This window comes from Thalassophryne amazonica, chromosome 11, assembly GCF_902500255.1.
Source record: "Thalassophryne amazonica chromosome 11, fThaAma1.1, whole genome shotgun sequence".
Classification (NCBI taxonomy): domain Eukaryota; kingdom Metazoa; phylum Chordata; class Actinopteri; order Batrachoidiformes; family Batrachoididae; genus Thalassophryne; species Thalassophryne amazonica.
The window spans coordinates 63,050,086-63,072,947 of NC_047113.1; the positions used below are offsets into that span (position 1 = coordinate 63,050,086).

The 22,862-nt window shown below is 40.6% G+C and overlaps 1 protein-coding gene across 1 annotated transcript in view; it reads right to left on the bottom strand.

Annotated features, from left to right (window-relative positions):
* The window catches only part of slit3 (slit homolog 3 (Drosophila)), a 713,397-nt gene that overhangs the window by 51,195 nt on the left and 639,340 nt on the right, over positions 1-22,862 (bottom strand). Inside the window, exons 28-32 of the mRNA XM_034181986.1 lie at positions 19,273-19,370; positions 10,258-10,397; positions 5,056-5,149; positions 4,291-4,428; positions 3,585-3,830 (exon numbers count right to left, since the gene is read on the bottom strand). Of these exons, the coding sequence (XP_034037877.1) occupies positions 3,585-3,830; positions 4,291-4,428; positions 5,056-5,149; positions 10,258-10,397; positions 19,273-19,370 (716 nt within the window). The remainder of the gene's footprint in view (positions 1-3,584; positions 3,831-4,290; positions 4,429-5,055; positions 5,150-10,257; positions 10,398-19,272; positions 19,371-22,862) is intronic.

Sequence of the window (22,862 nt, forward strand, 5' to 3'; positions counted from 1 at the left end):
GTATATATAGCTGCACCAATGACTTCTGTATACACTGTAAATAAAAAGCTCTTACATCATTATTTAGGCAAACTCTTGAGTCATTTATGCAAGGAAAATAAAAATGACCACAAATGAAACATACCCTTTCTTATATAATGATTGCAAGTTAGGCATGTTTGTTAACACCCTTAATTTTTGTAATACTAGGGGAAACCGGGACAAGGTGAATAGAAGGGGCACAGTGAATCAGTAGCTATATCTGCAAAACTCCATATATATTTGCAGCAGTTATGCCATATTTTTATGCATAAAGACATCCCCCCTTATAAATTAGTGTTTTGTTTTTGAATACATTAAGGGTAAAACTAAGTGAAAAATTAAGTCAGTTTTTTCGTATCAAAAGTAAATGTTGTGGATGTCAGTGTCTTTGTATTTCTGTCTCATAACAGAGGAAAGCTGGCCCAAAAAATTGAAATTGTTATTAGTTAGAAGACTACCCCGTCCAACTGACGAGCATGTGTTATGTCTTCTTCAGACTATCAGCTATTTGATAACATGACTCGTGCGTCACATGCACCCGGGGCACAGTGAATCAGGGCACAGTGAATCAGTCTAGAAAGTGATTTACTCAGTCCCAGTATCAAGTGGATGACAAATATTACTTGTTGAAGCTTATACATTTATTTTTCCACAAATTGTTTATATAATTTGTGTATATAAACAACTGTTTTCACGTTTGAACAGAAATTCTGACAGTTGTATTTACAATAGTTTCTAAAGGACTTATATCACTATATAAGACAGTCACACATTACATAGCTGGTTTGCTGGATTATAGTTTGTATATGCATCAGCATATATTTAATAATTTGAAGAAACCTTTATAATCATGTGTTTTTTCATTATATTCTGATTCTCTGTGCCCCAGACACTAATTCACTGGGCAGTGAATTAGTGTCTGGGGCACAGTGAATCAAAACTTTTCAAACTGATTTTAAACACCTGTAATTACACTTGGGGAGACATAAATAACACAGCCTTATAAACAATAACTTGCTGTATTAAATCCACAATAGAATGACCTAAACCTATGCATAATGTGTTTATGCTGCCACAAAACATTTCTGATCCACGTGCCCCGGCTTCCCCTACTGCAAATCCCCATCCTTCCTCTACATTGTGGTTCTGCTGGAAATAAAAGCTGGTCAAAATGACAATGTTTGCTTAATAGTGTTCTGCTTCATGATGGTTGTAGAAATCCACAGTTGTTTTTGTGCTCAAGATTTTCAGTTTTGGCAAACACACACCTGCACTGATTACTGATTGGCATCTCGGACGCAGAATAATGAAAACAAGATGGAATAAAGCAGTGAAAGGAAAACGGGACTGAAAAACAAAGCAAATTCAACTACAAAGGTTCCTGCTCATTGCTCCCTCGCTCACATACGCATGTGACAAGAGTACTTACTCACATAGTCCAATAAGGACTAACGAAGCAGTGTGTTAAAATGGGGCCAAGTGGCCAAGCACTTAACACTCCGGCTTCAGTGGAGCACGGCCAAGTTAACACCTGCTAACAAGCTGCTGGAGAAAATACAAGAGCGAAGCACACCAAAAGAAAAAGAGAGGTAGAAGGCAAAAGAGAGCGATACAAGGCACAGAAAGGGCAAGAAAAACAGATTTATGGAGTGTGATGGTCCTTTCATTCCATTTTTTTTCTTCCTCTTCTCTGCCTGTGCGTCAAAGGCTCTTTTTTAAAAGCCTTGGCACTGATGGTGAAAACTCCTGGAAGCGATGCAGAAAAACACAGCCGCATTTGTGCACATGTTCAAATGGATCCAAACAGGTGTTAAATATCAATTAATCTGCTCTTCCTTTCCTGATTCCCTTTGGCTTACTTGCACATGCATTTAAATAAAAGTGAAATATGTCTCCATTAGGATATGACCCTCAGGTGTTCAAAATGTTAAGTCTGTGTGTGCATGCATGCATGCCCCACAGCGCTAAGTTTGCCTTGGAAACAGATTGAAGCAGATGTTTGCTTTCCTTCATCTGCACCAACATGTGCAACTCTACAGGCTTTGTTTGAGTGTTCAGATGTCTGCTTCAGATCAAGCACAGAATACCTCCCAAAATGCTTTTAATTCTTAAGAAAAGGATATTCTACCCTTACCACACCCAGCTACTTTTCCACGTCTGCAAAAAGCTGAGGAAAATTAAAGTTGAAATTGTTAATGGTGTAGTGTATTCTCCATGTACGTAGAAGATGTGGAGGATGTTCAGACGTTTAAAAAATGCGCCATGAGGATGTGCTCAAATGAGGATGGATTAAGAATTAAATAAAAATGTGATTGAGTAAGGTTCAATCTTGGGTGACTTCTGTTGTGATTTGACACTATATAAATATATTGAATTAATGACTGCATCGACCTGCTAAGGACTTAATTAAAGCTGCAGGGCCTTTCAAATTTCACAAAACTGAGCAAATTTAGTTTCTACTGAAATCCAAGCATTATCATGTAGGTTTATTTTTGTAACATAGCAAAATTACAGCTCATCATAATAAAGAGGACATATTTATCTTGGGGGAAATTCCATAATGAATATTGTCTTTTCCTTCATCACCATCATGCTGACTACCTACAGGAGGAAGCATGCGTGAGTTGAGGTTACCTATGACCCATCTTATGTTAACATAACATCCATAAGTTTTCTTGTAAATCACTTCCAAATCTACCAAATGTTGGTCATAGCAGCTGATCCCTTGAATTTCTCCCCCTCAGGGGTTGAGATTCTGAATTGTTTTAACACAGCACAAATTTTGATCATATTGGTAGAATCATATTATGAATCCCTTATCTAAATGCTAAGGAATCGAATTATAGTGGTGCCAAAGAAAATTCTTTTTGACTTAAATCTGAAAAAAAACCCAGTGGCACTATATCTACTAAGGACTTCAGTGATGTACCACAAGTGTAGCATGGACATCCTTTCCCTGCAGCCATCTATGGATGGCTCTGTGAAATACACAGGTCACTGTCCATGGTGTTGCAGCCAAAAAACAACAAATAAACAAAAATTCTCCCCCATGTCCTAGCACAATGTTTGCTTCAAAGTATGCGGATGCATATGTAAACGTGTTGAAAATAGACATGTATGTTGGCAGGAGAGCTGTTCTATCTCAGTGTGGACACAAGAAAACTTGCAGAATGAATAAAAAAGCACAGTATGGTGCAATATTAATGACAGGATGGATGCAGTGACAATGTGGCATGCATGCATGCAATGCAATTTTCTTTTTTTTGTAGTAAGAACATTGTAAGAAAGACCTGCACATTACACGTGATCATGCGCATGGTAAAAAAAATCAGTGGGAATGTGTTGCACATTGTGTGAACATGACAGGGTTGTATTTATGGACTTCAAAACAACATGTTTTCCCATTTTAACCACGCCCGGACTGCGTTCCTCAAACTTTTTACGTGGCAGTGCATTTGTCACGGTCTTTGCCTGACTGAGACGAGGCCTGTAAGCTAAATTCAAAAATTAAACTGCTGTATGGATATATGCCAATGATAAAGTTTTTGTGAGTCCAAGTCAACTGTACCTGCAAGGAAATATGAGTCGAAGGGCGGAGCTTCATGCCAGGCAGCACCACGTAGCTGTCGCGACCCAGGAAGTGAACTGTGGCCATCTTGTCACATTTGTTGCCATAGAAACCGGGCATGCAGCGGCAGATGGGCTCCCCAGCAACCATCAGGCACTGGGCGCCGTTCTGGCAATCTGATTGGTCGCAGGGGCTGGTCTGCAGCAAGATCATTGGAGGATGGTTCTCGCAGAAGAGCCCGCTGAGGGAGGAGCAGGTAGAACAGGAGAAGACGGGTTTGAAGAGCGTAAAGAGGGCGTTTTGTCTGTATCAACATTGTTCAGCAGACAAAGTGTTTATTTTCCTCATCTCATTGTACATTTTGATAACAAATTAGTGAAAACATCTTAAGTAAGCAGACGTGCTTTATGAGTCGATTCAGCAAATCTGCTTTTATTCTTCTTTCTTTTTGAAACTGTAACTTCATGTTCCCTCTACACCTATGATATAGTTTCCCTTCTGTCTCTCGCTGTCCCTTGTGATGAATTTGTTTCTCTCCTGCCAGGAGTCTGCTAATTAACCAAATTAAGCTGCATCTGTTGCACACAGTAGGTCTAGACAGTCAAGTGTCTGATTTAGTCTCCATCTGTATCTCCTCCCTGTCTGGACCTGTCTGCCGCTGTGGGTGTGTGTGTGTTCTGTGGTGTGACGGTGTGTTTCACCTGAATCCCTCTTTGCAGATGCAGGTATAGCCGTTGACGGCATCCACACATTCGGCTCCGTGCTGACACTTGTTCTCCAGGCAGTCGTTATAGTCCTGCTCGCATTGCTGGCCCACGTAGCCCGGTAAGCACTCACACCTACAACCACGATTTAGACAGAATTACTATGCATATAGTAAACAGGTGATAGGTTTGTTTCCTTTTCTACGGGCTGGTGGGATAGCAGGTAAGAAATCTCACACTCACTCATCTTCAACCGCTAGAGTGTGAGGCAGGGTACACCCTGGACAGGACGCCAGTCTGTTGCAGGGCCACATATAGACAAACAAACACAGTCACACCCACACACACACGTAAGGACAATTTTAAGTTTCCAATCTACCTAACCTGCGTGTCTTTGGATGTGGAAGGAAGCCAGAAGAACTGGAGAGAACCCACACAAACACTTGGAGAACATGCAAACTCCACTCCACACAGAAAGACCAGGTGGGAATCAATTCCATGGCCTTCTCGCTGTGAGGCAACAGTGCTAACCACTAATCCACCATACTGCTCGCTGAGAAATCTTACACAATAAAAATAAGTATGAAATTATTACAATTTTTACAAAAGTTTTTACATATGGGTTTCAAAATATCATCCCGACTGTTTTTAGGTGAATCCCATCAGTGTGTATATGTCGTTTGGCCCTCTTTCACATATTTATTTTAAGGGTGTGTGACCTCTAACCTCTATTTTATGCCCTTTTGTGTGACTGTCACTCACCTGTAACTTCGGCCAACACGGACGCATTTTGAGTCATGCTTACAAGGGTCGAACCCATGGAGACAGGGGTCAGTCACCTCTTCACAAAGGTCACCTGGTGATAAAAAAGGACCAAGTGTTTTAATCTGGAAAATACTTTGCATATATGATTGTAAAGCGCAGCATAAATAACAGTGTTGGGAAGGTAACTTTTGAAATAGTTACAGATTACTAGTAACAGTGTTAAAATGTGATAAGTAATGCAACAATTTAATTATTTCAGAGTGATGTAACATTAATTTTGTTTAATTTTTGATTACTTTTCCAACAAATGTTTAAACTGAACAGTCAAACTGAAAAATCTTAAAAAATAAATTTAAACCAGGCTGTGTAGAACCCACAACAATGATCACTGTCAAACTTTAATTAAATGTTCTACAATATAACTTGAATTAAGATTGCATGACTGCCTGAAGAGACCGTCTGCTTCTCACTGAATCTGAAATAAATCTTTTCTGTTTCCATGAGCAACAACATTCTAAGCAATCCAGTGAGACAAACTGAAGGATTTGTGTGGAGAAAAGTTCACCAGACTTCTTAACCGTCACAAGACTGCATTTTTAGCACCTACAGAAGGTCAGAAAGTCAGTAAATCTAGTGACAAAGTCGCTAAAATGGCAACACTGCGATCGAAGTTGCTTAGCAGACAGGATGTGGTGGTACAAATTCAAAATAAGGACCAATCAAATTTGCCTCAGCTGCTTTTGGTGACCCACAACAAAAACATGTAAATAAATAAATAAATAAATAAAAACCAAAAAAACCCCATAGGCCTAATGCATATTTTACACAGTACATTTTTATTTTATCCAAATGTATTGTAATCAACAATATTTTAACAAATAACTGTAATTAAATTACATTTTTTTTCTCAGTAACTGCAATGTAATTTAATTACACAACTCTGTTACATCTAACTAGTTTCCGTATTTTCCAGAGTACAAGTCACACCAGATCATAAGTTACACCTTTTTTCTGTGTTACAAGCTCTTTAATTTAGGATTTTTGGTCATTGTTGTAGTGTATATTATTGCTGCCATTTATTCTTTTATTGGAGTTTATTTTGTTTGGTGCTTTGATTCTTGGGAAAGTCCTATATAAATGATCATTATACTAATTACTGTTATTAATAACAAACATGAATTTTCGGTATAGAAGTCACAAACTAGTAAAAACAAACAAACAAACAAACAAACAAAAAAAACCGCAACTTACACTCCAGAAAATACAATACTGCCCAACACTGATATAGAAATATCTTCATTATCATCATCATCATGAATCTTGGTGCTTATTTTTTGCAGATGTGCATGCTTCACACATCTGGAGTGTAGTCGGCTGAACATTTTCGGGGATAAATGGTGTTGTTATGTTATCCTGTCCATCTGTCAAATAACATTCCAACTTTAAATATCTGACTGTTTGCTTTTTCGTCATCAGCACTGATGTTCTTGTCATCAGCTACTTGAACATGTTGTGCTGTGTACTGTGTAACACAGCATTCTTACATGGTGTGTACATCCTCCTCTTGGTCCCACGTCCCTTTGACACCTTTGCATAATCATTATGCTGATACACAGATGCATCTGTCGTTTAATCATAATGACTTCATGAAGCTAATCACAACTAAAACTGACTTTTTGTGATGCAACAACAGGTATCTCAAAATGCTTGAAAATGAACTGAGAAAGAACACGCAGTCTTAGTTTTTTGTTCTGCCATTATTTCACAGGATTTTGATCATGACAACACAGGTCAGGTCAGGTCTGGGATCACTGCATCACACAACAGAACAGTATTCCGTCCCGGATGGCAACAGCCCAGGCAAACAACTGGTTTATCCCCAACGCTGAAGAGAAACAACCTATCTGCTGCAGCTTTAAGTGAAACATGAGTGTTCTCTTGGTCTTCTGTAGCCACTTCATGCTGGATCATACACTGAGAAATGCACCACATGGCCACAATGTCAAAACTGACTCCAGTGTAAGTAATGTTCATCATCTGAGTCTTCCTATGTAACCATTCTTGTGATGCAGTCATTCTACTGGTACCCACGGATCCTCTGAAGACACCTGGTATTAAAGACATGTTGCCGCATTAGGTCACTGATTAATGACCAAGTATCAAAACCATAGAGTACTACAGGAAGCACCAGGACCCTAAAAATTTGGATCTTCATTCTCATGTAAAGGAATCATTGTGAGAAACTGGATGTCTAGCAACTTCCTACTTTTAAACTCTGATAAGACTGAAATGATGGTTCTTGGTCCAGTGAGACATCGGCATCAATTTGACCAGTTAACGCTTGGCCTAGGCTCGTGTGTCATACATCACACTGACAAAGTGAGGAACCTTGGGGTAATTTTTGATCCTATATTGTTCTTTGACCTCCACATTAGAGATATTACGAGTACTGCTTTCTTCCACCTGCGAAATATAGCCAAGATTCGTCCCATCCTGTCTATGGCTGATGCCGGGACCCTGATTCATGCGTTTGTCTCTTCTAGATTGGACTACTGCAATGTTCTGTTTTCTGGTTTACCACAGTCCAGCATTAGGGCTCTCCAATTGGTTCAAAATGCTGCTGCCAGAGTTTTGACACGAAGCAGAAAGTTTGACCACATTACACCCATTCTGGCATCCCTTCACTGGCTTCCTGTCCCAGTGAGATCAGATTTTAAGGTTCTGCTACGAGCCTATAAAATTCTTCATGGACTGGCACCTCCCTACCTAGCTGACCTAATTAAACCCTACGTACCGGCCCGGGCTTTGCATTCTCAAGGTGCAGGACTACTTTGTGTCCAAAGGGTGAATAAAAAGTCTGCGGGTCACAGAGCTTTCTCTTATAGTGCCCCTGTTCTGTGGAATGTTCTCACTGTGTCAATAAAACAGTCAGATTCTGTGGAGACTTTCAAATCCAGACTTAAGATGCACTTATTTTCCCTTTCATATGGCTAGTATACTGGCATAGTATGTTGCTATGCTTTCTACTCTTTTCATTCATTTTATTAGGAAACAGAGCATGCCGCAGGCTCAATTTGATCTAAATTCTGGGTCTTTTAGTGAAGCTTGGGGCTAGTGGCCAGCGATCACCTTAGTATTTCTTTTGTTTTTCTTGTTGCTTAATGCTGACAAATTATACTGTATTTGTTGTCTTTCTGATGCTGATTCTGTTTTTTTCTTTTCTCTCTGTTTAAGGTGCAGCTCCATCCAGAGATGGGTGTGGTATCTGTTCCAGAAACCATCATGTGCACCGACAACATTTCCTGTATGTTAGTTTTGTCAATTGTTTTGTAATTTGTGTCTGTAGCATGACCCAAGCAGAGGGTCACCCCTTTGAGTCTGGTCTGCTTGAGGTTTCTTTTTCAGAGGGAGTTTTTCCTTACCACTGTTGCTCTGGGGGTTGGTAAGGTTAGACCTTACTTGTGTGAAGCGCCTTGAGGCAACCTTGTTTTGATCTGGCACTATATAAATAAATGAAAATGAAATTAAATGAAATCATTATCGGCAAACACCTCATGACTCTAGAAGCTCTTCACTGTTGTCTCCCAATCTCAAGGCTGAGGTGTGTCTTGGTTCAATCACCTTCTACATTGTAATAAGATTGACTTGTCATACAGAATTCATAGTATATAGGATGTGGTCAGAATTCACCATAACAACTTTGATGTGATATATTTTGTGGACAGTCATGGTTAAAATCATATATGTGAGAATGGGGCTTCATGGACATCATTACTCCTGGTGGCTTTCAGCAGACATTTAGACCAGTGGTCCTCAAGGACCCTCTATCAATTCAATTCAATTTATGTATTTCATTTCAAATCACAATAAAGTTGCCTCAAGGCGCTTCATACAAGTAAGGTCTAACCTTATCAACCCCCAGAGCAAGCACACGGGTGACACTGATAAGGAAAAACTCCCTCCGATGATACTGAGGAAGAAACCTCAAGCAGACCAGACTCAAAGGGGTGACCCTTTGCTTGGGTCATGCTACCTACACAACTGACAATACGAAAAACAGGAAATTTCGGGAGTCCATGCTGCTGCACAAGACGGGAGCCCTACAGAAGATAACATCCACTCCCATCTCTGGATGGAGCCGCACCTTAAACAGAGAGAAAAAAAACAGCATCAGGAGCAGAAAGACCACAAATACAGTATAATTTGTCAGCATTAAGCAACAAGAAAAACAGAAGAAATACTATGGTGATTGCCTTCTACTTGCCCTAAGCTTCACTAAAAGACCTATTTTAGATAAAGTTGAGGCCGCAAGCCACTCTGTTCACTAATAAAATGAATTATAATGTGCACATTTGTCATTTTTCATTTTCATTTAGCACTTGCTTGGCTGAGCACACCTGACCTGAATGAGACAAAAAGCTTTTGTCAACTTTTGGAGATGAATTAATGCTCAGGTTAAGGGTCCCTGCAAGAAAATATTTTATAAAACATTTTGGATTGAAACTGCTCAAGCGGAGATATTTCACACTGGCCGTGCTGTGACCTTAAGTGTCTATTTCCCTCTTCTGGTATAAATATGATGTGACATTCCTGGTTGCTGACTTTGGAGAAAGCCGAGCGGAGAGCGAGAGGCCGGTCCTCTTACCCTGATGTGACACCTGATGATTACGCCTCGGTTCACTGAGCCAAGTACATGTTCAGCGCCAGTGGAACCAGCTGTGTGTGCGTGCGTGTGCGTCCATCAGCTGTTTGTAGTAAGGTGGCTGGCAGCGTGCGCGACCCCTCGGTGCCAAACTCATATTGACTGACTTCCAGTGTCAAAGACGACCAGTTGTGTTTATCTTAGAGGTCACAATCTTATATAGAAAAACTTAACGTCCCAGTCAGCAGTTTGGGCTTCAGCTTCCCGCACTCCACCATCTGTCTGCTTCTGCCTGTTTTCAGACATTTTTGTTTGTTTAACTCTTTCCCTTTTGTACCCCCTCTTCCTCTGCTGTGTGATTGCTCTAAAAAACACTCCTGCAGGAGCAGTTTCAGGTCAGAGCGGACACGCTGCCCATTACTGGCCGACCACACTGTAATGTGTAAAAAGTTATTTTGTGTGCAGCAGCGGAGGTGCTCTGTGACTCTCTGCTCGTCTCAGGGGCCAAAGACTGAGAGGTTGAGAATGATTTGACTTCTGAGGAAGCATCTCTGTACCTGCATAGTTGGCTGGACAGATGCAGGTATAGTTATTGACTCCATCGATGCAGGTGGAGTTGTTCTCACAGTCGTTATCTTCACAGTCGTCTGGGTTTATCTCACAGCGTTGGCCCTCAAAACCTGGCGGACACACACAGCTACACACAAACACACAAAAATGTGCATTGTTAGCTGGCATCAAGGCAAAAAAAAGAAATCCTGCATACCTGCTGCACGACTTGACACTGAAATAAAATCAATCCGCTAAATCAATCAGCTGCTCAACTTCATTTCCCCTTAAATTCTCCTCCTCCGCTTTAAAGGAAAACAATCAGTATACTGTCAGCTTTTCTTTCAGTGTTGATTCTTACACAGCGCCCGAGCCGCAGCACATCTATATTTAGTGGTCCAAAAAGAGGCACCATTTCATGCCTCATTTTATAGCAGAAAATGAAATTTTATCATGGCTGTTCAAAGTTTAAACCATTACTGCCACTCACAAAGCCTCCCTTGCTAACTGCGCAAGAAAATATGGAGAGACGCATCCATCCCTTTAAAAAAAATGCTTAGATTCACATTCTCCCAGGATTTCTTCTTGTTTGGGGGATATTTCATTAATGAACATCAAGAGTCAGCATCTAGTATTTAATAAAGCAGAACAAAGCTTTTAAAATTAAATACACACACACACACACACAGAGAGAGAGAAAATAAAGCTAAAGTTTATACTTTCATCTAGTTTGATTTCATTGCTGTTGGACACTGCCTAGTTGGGGAACTCTAAAAGAATTATTAACTCACAACGATTCACTCAAAATTCTGTTGTTGTTTTGCAGTCACACAAACACAGGTCAAAAGATCGAACACAACTCAATGCTGTGTGGCAGACACTCACCACAATTTATGATGAGCAATTTATGTTTCCTTTATGGAGCTGGATCTGTGTGATTAGTTTGATTCCATTTGATTTGTTCACTTGGTAGCGTGTTTATTTGGCGAATTTCATCTTATGTTGTTCACCATTCCGAATGGCTTCTTGCATTTGGATCGTTAATTCATTTATTGATTTTCTGGGAGCCTATCCCAGCTGTTTGTGGTTGAAACTGGACACAATGTGGACACAAGAAAACTTGCAGAATGAATGAGGAAAGTGCAGTGAATGGCAAAGTATACTGGACACAATGTGGACACAAGAAAACTTGCAGAATGAATGAGGAAAGTGCAGTGCATGGCAAAGTATTCATAAGGACAAACGTGGTAAGCACATGGTACAATCTGATTGGTTGAAGCAAAAATACAGTAAGAACGCACAAGATGTGGCACACACATGAAAATGTGCATGGCAAGAAATTGGTGGGAATGTGTTAGATGCAGTGACAATCTGGCAGGGACATAGCAAGGATGTAGTATGAACCTGAAAGTGGTATATTTTTCCATTTTTACCACATCCCTGCTGCATTCATGTAAATTCTTGGGACACAGCACAGTCTTCATTGCCTTTGTCTGAGTGTGATGGGGGCCTAACATACAGGATTCTGGACTCTGCTTTCAGAGGTATATCTGTATTCTTTGCAGTGACATTCAGCTTTCTGGGTCCTCAGCTTTTGATGTCAATAGACACATAAAGAGCTTATGGAGTCATGAGGTCCCTGGACAGAGGTGTCGGCCAATGCTGATACCTATGCAGGAGAATGCAGGTCCAAATCCTTAGGTCCCTAGGACCCAATTCTCACAATACAGTATCCATAAAAATCTTTGGACTTTTTGGAGAATCTTTGCGTACAGCTACATTGATTTTGTGTCAAACACAGTTAGAACTGGGCTTTTGACCAGAGGATCCTTAAAAGGTCCTGAACCCACAAGTTGTTCCCGGTGTAGCATTGAGTGCCTTGCACGGCAGCACACTGACATCTGTGTGTGTGTGTGTGTAGATAAAATGTAAAGCTTTGCTCTTTTGTATCACCTCCATTTACCACGTCTTTATGAGATAGCTAAAACAACCAGCTGCAAGATGATCTGTTCTGCTTAGTGCTGTCACAATGGGTGTTGGTTCTCATTATGGTTTAACATGAAAAGCATCGCTTAAAGAGAAGACGATGTAAAATTCTTAAGTAGAACATGGAATTTAAATCCCGTACACCCTCTGGCATCATTATGAAAATAAAATGTGCTTGTATCATTAGTCTCAGTCACAAATCCAACATAAAGGTATGCATGATGTCCTGCCTACTTGAAAAATACAAAAGTAACGGAGAGAAATCAGATTAAGATAAAGCAAGAGTAGAGAGCAGCATCACCGGTGATGACAGGGTCAGAGATCATCGTTCCAAAAATCAAATCCCAGTCTTGACATTTAAAATGCATGTTTGACAAATGGGTCTCTGCTAAGAGGCTAATTGGACTGTTTGAATATTCTCATCCGATTATGGAGGATGTTAAATGTCAGAACAGTCTGGTCTCCCACTCGCTCTCGTGCTTCGTTTTCTTTTATTGCCGCGCGTCTGTCAGAGCTCACATATATATATCTACCTGCATTGCTTTTAACATTAAGAGAAGATCTGGAAAGGGCAAAGAGATCCCTAATAGCATTACCATGAAGGATGTTAAAGGCCAGCTGGGTATCACAGGCTTTCAAAGGGTCAAAGCCTCATTAAGAAGCACAGGAAGAGACAAATCTGGTTAAAATATTTGTGCAATTGTTTCAATCACAGCAGTTGTATGTCAAAAGCCCAGGACACAGGAGGCCTAGAACACACTGATTACACTGGCAGGTGAAGGCCACAGATGGCCATGCACACACACACACACACACGCACACACGCACGCACACACACACACACGCACGCACGCACGCACGCACGCACACACACACACACACACACACACACACACACACACACACAAATGCACTACAGAATGCATTTCATAGTGTGCGTTTAAGCAGTGCTCATGTTCTGTAATTTGCACTGGTCAAGGAACTGGAATAACCAGTTCAAATCTCTCAATCTAGCTGTTATTTTTAGCCACTTTAACTACTATCATTATGCCATTTTCACCTCTTGACCTTCGCCTCTTAGTTAGACCAGAAAAATCACAAAGGGCACTTTGTCAAGGTCCTGAAGCTGGTGTCCCATTGTGGATTTTTGACACCAAATTGTTTACTTTTCTGGTGCAAAAAACAATTGAATTCCCAATTAGGGCATGCAAATCTGTGTCATTTGTGGCTATAATAGCGTTGTGAGAATCAAAAAAGTTTTGAACATGTTCATCAAATTTGTGAGATTAGGGTGAAAAGCGAATCGTGAATCGTGAATCGCGAATCGTGATGTTGTTGGTGTGTATTGGGCGTAATGTTGAAATGTTGAAAAGTACGTGAAAGTGGAGTAATTGGAACAATCCCAATTACTGCATATTACATTTAGTCGTCCATGGTAAATGGTCTGCATTTATATAGCACTTTTTCCATCTGCATCAGAAGCTCAAAGTGCTTTACAATGATGCCTCACATTCACCCACACACACCGATGCCAGGGTGCTTTCATACAAGGCGCTCACTACACACCGGGAGCAACTCTGGAATTAAAGACCTTGCCCAAGGGGTTTTAGTGATTGTCTGGCTGGGTGGGGGTTTGAACTGAGGTTCTTCTGGTCGCAAGCCCAATGTTCAACCCCTAGACATCACCTCCCAAAATGCATTTCACTTTCATTTCTGCAAGCGGAGGCCTCTGTCTGTTTCTCTGTTTGCCAAGGAGAGCATAATTCCCACGTTCCTCCTGGTGGGCAGATGTACGCCTTGCATGGCAGCTCCCTGACATCTATGTGTGTGCGTGTGTGTGTGTGTGAGGCATCATTGTAAAGTGCTTCGACCATGAAAGCACTGTAGAAATGCAGCCGATTTACATGCAGTACATCTATATCTAGTGCATTCTTCAGTCCCGGTGTACGTCCTCCGATAGCCTTAGTAAAAAGAAACAGCACGAGTCCAGAGGACCATGGTGCATTTATGACCAAGCAATGGCAGCTTTGAATCCTACAATCAGCTGTGAAATGTTGGCCAAGAAAGTGAATGAGTGATGTTCCTCTCCCCGCTCCCTCAACAACTGCTACTTAGAGCCTCTTGACCTCTAAGTGCTCCAGCGGAGCTGCCGTGTAGTCAGCAGTCAAACACCGTGATTGTACTGGGCAGCTCCCAGGCGTGAATGTGAGAAACGGTTTGAATGTGAAGCAGTGGATCCTGGAGAGGAGCAAGCATGCACTGTCAGCTTTCCCAGGATGAATAAAAATCAATGGTGAGGTCAGCTACATTATGGATTATGGGTTTTTGCTTGAGTTATACATCAGATTAAACTCTGAATTGATGTTTCTTTGCTGAATTGTTAAATGAGGATTTCCATGGGGACTCAGTTTTTCCATAATGGAAATATACAGAACTTTAGACTTTAACTAAATTTCAATCTATTGACTTTGAACATTAATTGCAACAAATCCATAGAGCTCCAGTGGACATTTATTGCTTGCAAACATGAAAACCTGATACTGCCTTGTTACTGCACTGGGTTAGTGCTGCAGTTGTGCTGTATAATGTTGCCTGTAGTGGATTTATCCAAACTTTGCAATGTAAACATATGCATTTACATACACAAACCAACAGTAGTGGCCTTGGTGGCCACCAGGACTGTGTGATTAGCAACAAGTCTTCAAAAGTGACTTGATAGGCCTGTCTGTCTAAATTTTATGTTGTGGTCATTTTGCATGTTCAAGATTGCAACATGGCCCAAAATAGGAGGCTCACTAGTTATCATCATCTATCACAACCCAAATTTACACAGCTGAATATGCAGGAGTTGGTGGCCAAGTGGTTATGCGCTTGGTTTCAGTGCAGACGGTTCCCGGTTCAAACCCCACCCCTGCCACATTACATTCTTCATGTAATGTGGAGTTATGTCAGGAAGGGCATCTGGCGTAAAACTTCTACCAAGTCAACATGCAGATCCACCTCTGGCCTGCTGTGGTGACCCTGTGTGCAAACAAGGGAGCAACCGAGGGACTTCCTTTTTTTTTCTTGCAGAAATTTTGCAGACCCAGTCACTGACTGACACTACATTCACATGTTGCCTGATAGACAGTAAACCTGATGTTCCATTGTTTTCAGTGAAATGATGATGGAAAGTTACACCACCTCTGGCTGTGAAAGCAGCAACAGTGCAATGCAATGGCCTTCAAAAAAAAAAAAAAATCAACCTTTACCACCTCCTGCAGGTACAAGGACAAAGTGAACATTGTCAGGCAGTGAGAGATTAAGTGCAGAGAGCTGAATGGTTTTAATCAGATAAATGTGAAAAATTTAGGCGATAGGAGAGAATCAATGGATAAGCTCATAAAAAGTTAACTTTTTAAGCAACCATCAGAGCCAGAGCTTCCTGATTTAATATGATGCTGTGCAAAATGCTAAAACTTATTGCATATTTAATGGTTTTTCTACCGTCAACATGTGAAGGTAGCGTAACTGACTAACTGACTGCATTAAGCTTAAGGCACCTTGACACTTGCACAAATTTGATTCCTGCACTGGCACACAATCTGGTATGCCAGTGAGTAACCTCATTGTAAACCGTGCGTGAACTGTGTGCGGCTGCAAGCCAGTGTGCAAAGAAAACTTTGAAATGTTCAAAACTTCTGGCACATATTAATTTTGTGAACTAGACGTAAACATTGCGTAACCTGTGTGTGTCACTGCGAATCAATGCGTCTCATTGCCGCAGTGCATCTGAATGAGATGTTACATCTATAATAAACATAATTTTACAGATACATTATCTAACACGAAAGACGGAATGACAATGCAACTGTTTTTTTTCCAATCTATTACAATAAATATTATAAATAATTACCTCTGAGACGAACGCATATGAGAGAAGCTGAAGCTGCAGATAATTTCTCTGTGATTCTGGGATCGTTGAGAGAATGGTTTCATCAACCAAGTTCTGAGAGCAAATACATCATTGGCTACAAAAAATGTTTATTTTATATAACGTGGCGTCAAATGGGACAAAGCGCGGGATCTAGTGGGACAACGCATGTTGCACTGGCACAACAAATTTCACAGCAGTGCAGGGATCAAATTTGTGCAAGTGTCAAGGTGCCTTTATGGTTGCCCAGCTCATTACAGAGAATATGATTTAAAAATAATGAATGCATGGCAAGCTGTTTATAGTGTATAAAGAGGATTAAGTACTCAAATGATATGGCGCTCATGTACATTACATGTGCAGAAGCTTTTGTTGTTTTGTGCTTTGTCTTCCGTTAATATATTTACAGCTGTGTTTTAGAATTGAAAAAGTCCAAATCAAGACAAATCCATTTTTTGTTGCAGCATTCTTGATCTTTTTATGCTCCTTTGCACATAAAGACTGACAAACATATTTTATGAAAATGCTCTACAGCTTCATGCAAAACCACCTGCAAACACAGATATGTGCAGAGGTTTAAAGCATCACTTGGACACAAGAAGCTCAGTGAAGGCACGGTGATTTAATGAGAAGCCCGAATGGAGTTGCTCCTCTAAGACGTGTCCTCTTTCCTGTCTAACCCCCACCTCCTCACTCTCCAACGCACACATACAAGAGGGAAAACACATCATAAGGTCAAAGTAAGTTGTTAACTGTGCTAATGTATTGTCCAGCGAAGCAAGACTGTCCGATCTAATCATGCTGTCCATATTTCTGTGAGTGGGTTGAAGTTAATTTTCCTCTTTAGATGAGAATACAGGGTGAGGTTTTAAAATGTCTCCATTAATAGAGAGAAGCAGAAGGGTAAAAAAGGCCAATGGGAAAAGACGCTGAGCTGAAATGTATTCCCAATAGACACTTTTATGAAATGATGATTTCTTGGTTTATTTTTCCAAACCTTCTACATGCAGGATTTGAACTTAATTCATGATTGTATTTTGGACTTCACATTCAAAGGAAATGGTTTGTTAGAATTAGTCACGCAAACATTTAGGATTGACTTGAAAATACTGTATTGTTCTGAATAGCAAACAGCACTTTTTTCTTGGAAATACATCTGAAAAAGTAGTTGTCTTATATTCAGGGTCTAGAATTTTACATTCCAAAACATGCACAACAGTAGGTGGCACCAAATGCCTCCGAAACAAGTGTGATCCAAAGGACTGAAGAGACCCACCACTCTTTATGGAAGCAGGTGATGGAATCTAAATGTTGCTCGTGAGTGTTATTGCTGTTTTTTTTTTAAATCACTGTACGTATTTCAACCTTGTAGATTGGTGTTTATTGTTGTCATAGAAACAAAATCCACATGCAGTGTTGCATATTTTTGGATGAAAACATTGAGATGAAGCACTTCATAGTGCCACGAGAGCACATTTACTCCCAGGAAACAAACACTGTGGCAAAGTTATGATGCAAATTTTTAAGCTCATGGTCATAAATGCAGCAGTCATCAAACAAATTCCAAGAAGCCATACAATAATTGCACGACTACATGGAATATCAGAAGATGATGAGCACAAAAAGGCTGTCATAAAATGCTAATAGTGAGACAAGCTTATCCTGGGCCTAAAAGGACCCACTTCCAAGAGAGAATGACAAGTGAGTGTGCCAGGAAAAAAAGAGGACCTGCTCATAAAGTGTGTTAATTTTAACATTATTATTATTATTATTATTAAAAAAAACTTCATAAATAAAAGATTTTGTCTTCAGAAAGGCTCTTTTTCCAAAAATATGTCTTGGAAAAGAGGGGTTACCTTATAATTAGGGTTGTTTCATAGTTAAAACAACACGATACAACATGCCTTTGCAAAAACATTCACTGATTGCTATTTTGTACCATTTATTATTATATATACTCAACAAAAATATAAACGCAACACTTTTGGTTTTGCTCCCATTTTGTATGAGATGAACTCAAAGATCTAAAACTTTTTCCACATTCACAATATCACCATTTCCATCAAATATTGTTCACAAACCAGTCTAAATCTGTGATAGTGAGCACTTCTCCTTTGCTGAGATAATCCATCCCACCTCACAGGTGTGCCATATCAAGATGCTGATTAGACACCATCATTAGTGCACAGGTGTGCCTTAAACTGCCCACAATAAAAGGCCACTCTGAAAGGTGCAGTTTTGTTTTATTGGGGGGGGGGGGATACCAGTCAGTATCTGGTGTGACCACCATTGCCTCATGCAGTGCAACACATCTCCTTCGCATCATCCGTGAAGAGAACACCTCTCCAACGTGCCAAACGCCAGCGAATGTGAGCATTTGCCCACTCAAGTCAGTTACGACAAGGAACTGGAGTCAGGTCGAGACCCCGATGAGGACGACGAGCATGCAGATGAGCTTCCCTGAGACGGTTTCTGACAGTTTGTGCAGAAATTCTTTGGTTATGCAAACCGATTGTTTCAGCAGCTGTCCGAGTGGCTGGTCTCAGACGATCTTGGAGGTGAACATGCTGGATGTGGAGGTCCTGGGCTGGTGTGGTTACTCGTGGTCTGCGGTTGTGAGGCTGGTTGGATGTACTGCCGAATTCTCTGAAACGCCCTTGGAGACGGCTTATGGTAGAGAAATGAACATTCAATACATGAGCAACAGCTCTGGTTGACATTCCTGCTGTCAGCATGCCAATTGCACGCTCCCTCAAATCTTGTGACATCTGTGGCATTGTGGTGTGTGATAAAACTGCACCTTTCAGAGTGGCCTTTTATTGTGGGCAGTCTAATGCACACCTGTGCACTAATCATGGTGTCTAATCAGCATCTTGGTATGGCACACCTGTGAGGTGGGATGGATTATCTCAGCAAAGGAGAAGTGCTCACTGTCACAGATTTAGACTGGTTTGTGAACAATATTTGAGAGAAATGGTGATATTGTGTATGTGGAAAAAGTTTTAGATCTTTGAGTTCATCTCATACAAAATGGGAGCAAAACCAAAAGTGTTGCGTTTATATTTTTGTTGAGTATAAAAATATGAGTCAATCACTTTTTGGTAGTTTGATTATTAATTTTTACCTGAAGTGGTCTTCATGACCGGGTTGAATGTGGCAGGTTCCTCCATTAGAGCAGGGGAAACTAATACAGGCATTGATGGGTATTTCACAATTTTGACCCTGGTGGAAAGAAAGAGACAAATATATATAAGAATGTTCCCAATGTCTTCCTTTTTGACAGCAATAATTTTTGTGTTCGAACAAAAACAACAACAGTCAAACATTTTCAAACCGCTGCATTGCTAATGGCTGTATTCCATGACTCATATGAACCGCTGAGATAATTCCTCCCATTGGCAAAAACTACCACATTGTACTTGTTTCTGCTGTTGCTGGTCTCTGTTGATGTGATCAACCACAAACAACACGCGGTCAAGTTAACAGGCTCCAAGCTTATGATGGGAAACAAAAAGTGCAAGTGAAGCAATCTGGGCTAATACGGTAATATAAAACAAAATTAGCATGCCAGTGATTAAATGATGAGCTGATTATTCAATAGTCATCTTAACAAGCATAATACTAATAATTATCTATCTCGCCCTAAGACTGCCGGGATAGGCAGTCACAGCGCAAGAGGTGGGGAGCACTCTGGACAGGATTCCAGTCTATCACTGGGCCACATAGAGACCTACGGTCAATTTGGAGTCTCCAATTCACCTAGGCTGCATGTCTTTGGAAGTGGGAGGAAGCCGGAGCACCTCAGTCATGGGGAGAACATGTAAACTCCACACAGAAAGGATCCAGGGCCATCTCGCTGTGACGCAACAGTGCTATGTACTAAGCCACCGTGCCACCCAACAACAATCAACAAATAAAAATAATTAATTAAATGTTTAAATCATATACCACAAGATCATCATGTTCACAAAGAAGCTGATGTTCACAGTTTAGAAATATCCTTCTCCTGCTGTAAGGTCTATGAGGGGGATATAGAAGTGCATGCTATCTCTGAGTGCCTGTATCCATGTGGAGGTCAGTTCCACTTTCTTGTGCACATAAACAAAAAAACTATTTCAAATGGATATTTCCAATAACTTTGAATTTGAGCATGACTGCATTTCACCAAGACTCTCTACAGACCCTCCACTTTACTAAACAAGTATTGATTATTCTAATTTTTTACATATAGGTGCTGTATCAGCATGATCTTTTGCATATCTTTACCCTCAGCAATTTATATAGTGTGAGAATATTCAAAACAGTAAATTAAAATTGTTGTGCTGCATCTAGAGGAGCCCCCCCCCCCCCCCATTCACTTTCTAATTACCCATATACCAGTGCATTACTGCAGCTTAATGAGCAACTTCACTAGTTGTTTCCATTTACAAAGTTTACAAAGTCAGTATCAGATGACAGAAGATCTGTGTTGTATAGTAACAGAGTAAAAATACTTCACTACTGTACTTAAGTACGTTTTGGGAGACTTTGTACTTTACTTGAGTTTTTTTTCATTCAGTTTACTTTCACTTTTACTTCACTACATTTCCGACCTTAATTCCATACTTCTACTCCGATACATTTTCTATTCGCCCTATCGTTACTCATTACAAAAAACAAACACAGACACACACACACACACACACACACACACGAAAAAAGTCGTGTTTTCACCCAGAGACACCACTGATTACTAGTGACTGCAACGAAGTCAGGCCCATACATGTCAACCTATACAGATTTTCCGAGTTTCAGAGTCATATGGACGTACAAATAAAGTCTTACGGATATTCAGGGTTGGTCTGCAGCGGGTCTGTAATCATCTACAGCGCGACTCCACTTTGATGCGTGAGCCATTGAAGCAATGCTTCGAACACTGGCTCATGGTTCTTTGATTCGCTGCTCTTCAGAAGCGGTAAGTCCACCTCTTAACTCCTCTCAAAGCCATTAAAATATCGTGAGTCGCTTTTGTGTGGATTAAGTCACTAACTGGGACTCTTGTCATGTTGTAGCCAAGAAACAAGAATCGTCCTCCATTCCGTTGACACAAAAACATTTACTTGTACTTTACTTTCAATACTTGAGTACATTTAGTTGTACATTACTTGTCATACTTAACTCACTCGATGCCATTGACTCTAAAACGCGTGTTTTCCGATAGTAACGCCCCGCGCCAAAGACGCGTCATCGAGCCACTTTCTTTTCTTCTCTTTTCTTTTCTTGTGGTATGTTTGTTGTTGACATGGACACAGAACTCAATTTTCTATGGGTCTTGAAAAAACACTCAAATGCTGACGAAATCCTGGCACTGGGATGTTCTGAACTTTGAAAATGGCTGGCACTCAATGAGTTAAGTACAATAAATACTAGATACTTTAAGACTTTTACTTGAGTAGCATTTCAATCAGTGACTTGAACTTCAACCAAAGTAATTTTTTTAGTGCGTATCTGTACTTTTACTTAAGTGTGATTTTCCGGTACTTTATACAACACTGCAGAAGATTATTTATCTGCCAAAGCAATCAATCCATCATTAACCCAACTGAAAGGTACAATTTACCAGCGGTGATGCACGGTGCAGGAGTGTGTCACTAATCTACTCAGGCAGCATGGAGGATGTGTGGTGACCGCTCTTGAGTTAAGAGGAACAGACATTTCATTGGATGCCTGTATGAGGGTTGGTTAAAAAGTTCTGCCTCCAATGAGGTTATTTCCACAACAAGCAAGATATCAAAGTGAAACTGGTACAAGAATAATCCTTTACTTAATATCTCTACAGTAAATGATTTTTGCATGCAATTTCATAGCACAGTAGTCAGCAAAAAATGGCGACATACATGGATGTGCGTTTGAAACAATGTGCTCTTACTGAATTCCTCACGGCAGAGAGTTGTGCACCCGACATTCGTCAATGAATGAGTGTTGTTTATGGCAACACCTGTGTGGATGTCAGCACAATCAAGAGTTTGGCAAGGAGTTTGTAGGGTGAAAATCCAGCCACTAGGAGTCTGGATGAACAAGCCCATAGGGGGCGTCCCATAACAGCCAAACATGCACGACGTAGCCCTCACAGAATTTTTGGAACACAGCAACACTGTCAACTGCTACGTGGACACTTTACAAAGGTGATGGGCAGACTTGAAAGGCGTTTGTCCTGAAAACTACACAATACTTCGGCATGATAACACTCATCCACACGATGACTGTGTGGCAGCGGCTCAGATTTTACAACCTCTTACTACACCCGCCGTGCAGTCCGAATCACGTGCCTTACAACTTTTTTTTTCCCAAGTTGAAAGAACACCCGAAGGGACAGTTACACTAATAATGCAGAGGTGCAAGCAGCTGTGTTTCACTTGTGCCAAGAGAAGACACCTGATTTCTTCACCAATGGAATACAAAAACCTATCCAGTGTTGTTGTAAGAATGTGGAAATGGAAGGTGAAAAAGTAACGACACTGCGTGATTGAAAACATTCCAAACTTTAAGCAGATATCCGGTTCATCTGAGTATCTTTTGTTATTGAAATAGTTGCATCAGAGACAGAACTTTTCAGCCGACCCTCTTAAAAGTGACGGGCACTCCTTTTCTTGTTAACTGAAAATATTTGGTTTGTACAGTTGAACATTGGTTTCACCCGAGTGTGACAAATAGAAGGGTTACTTTCAAAAGGAA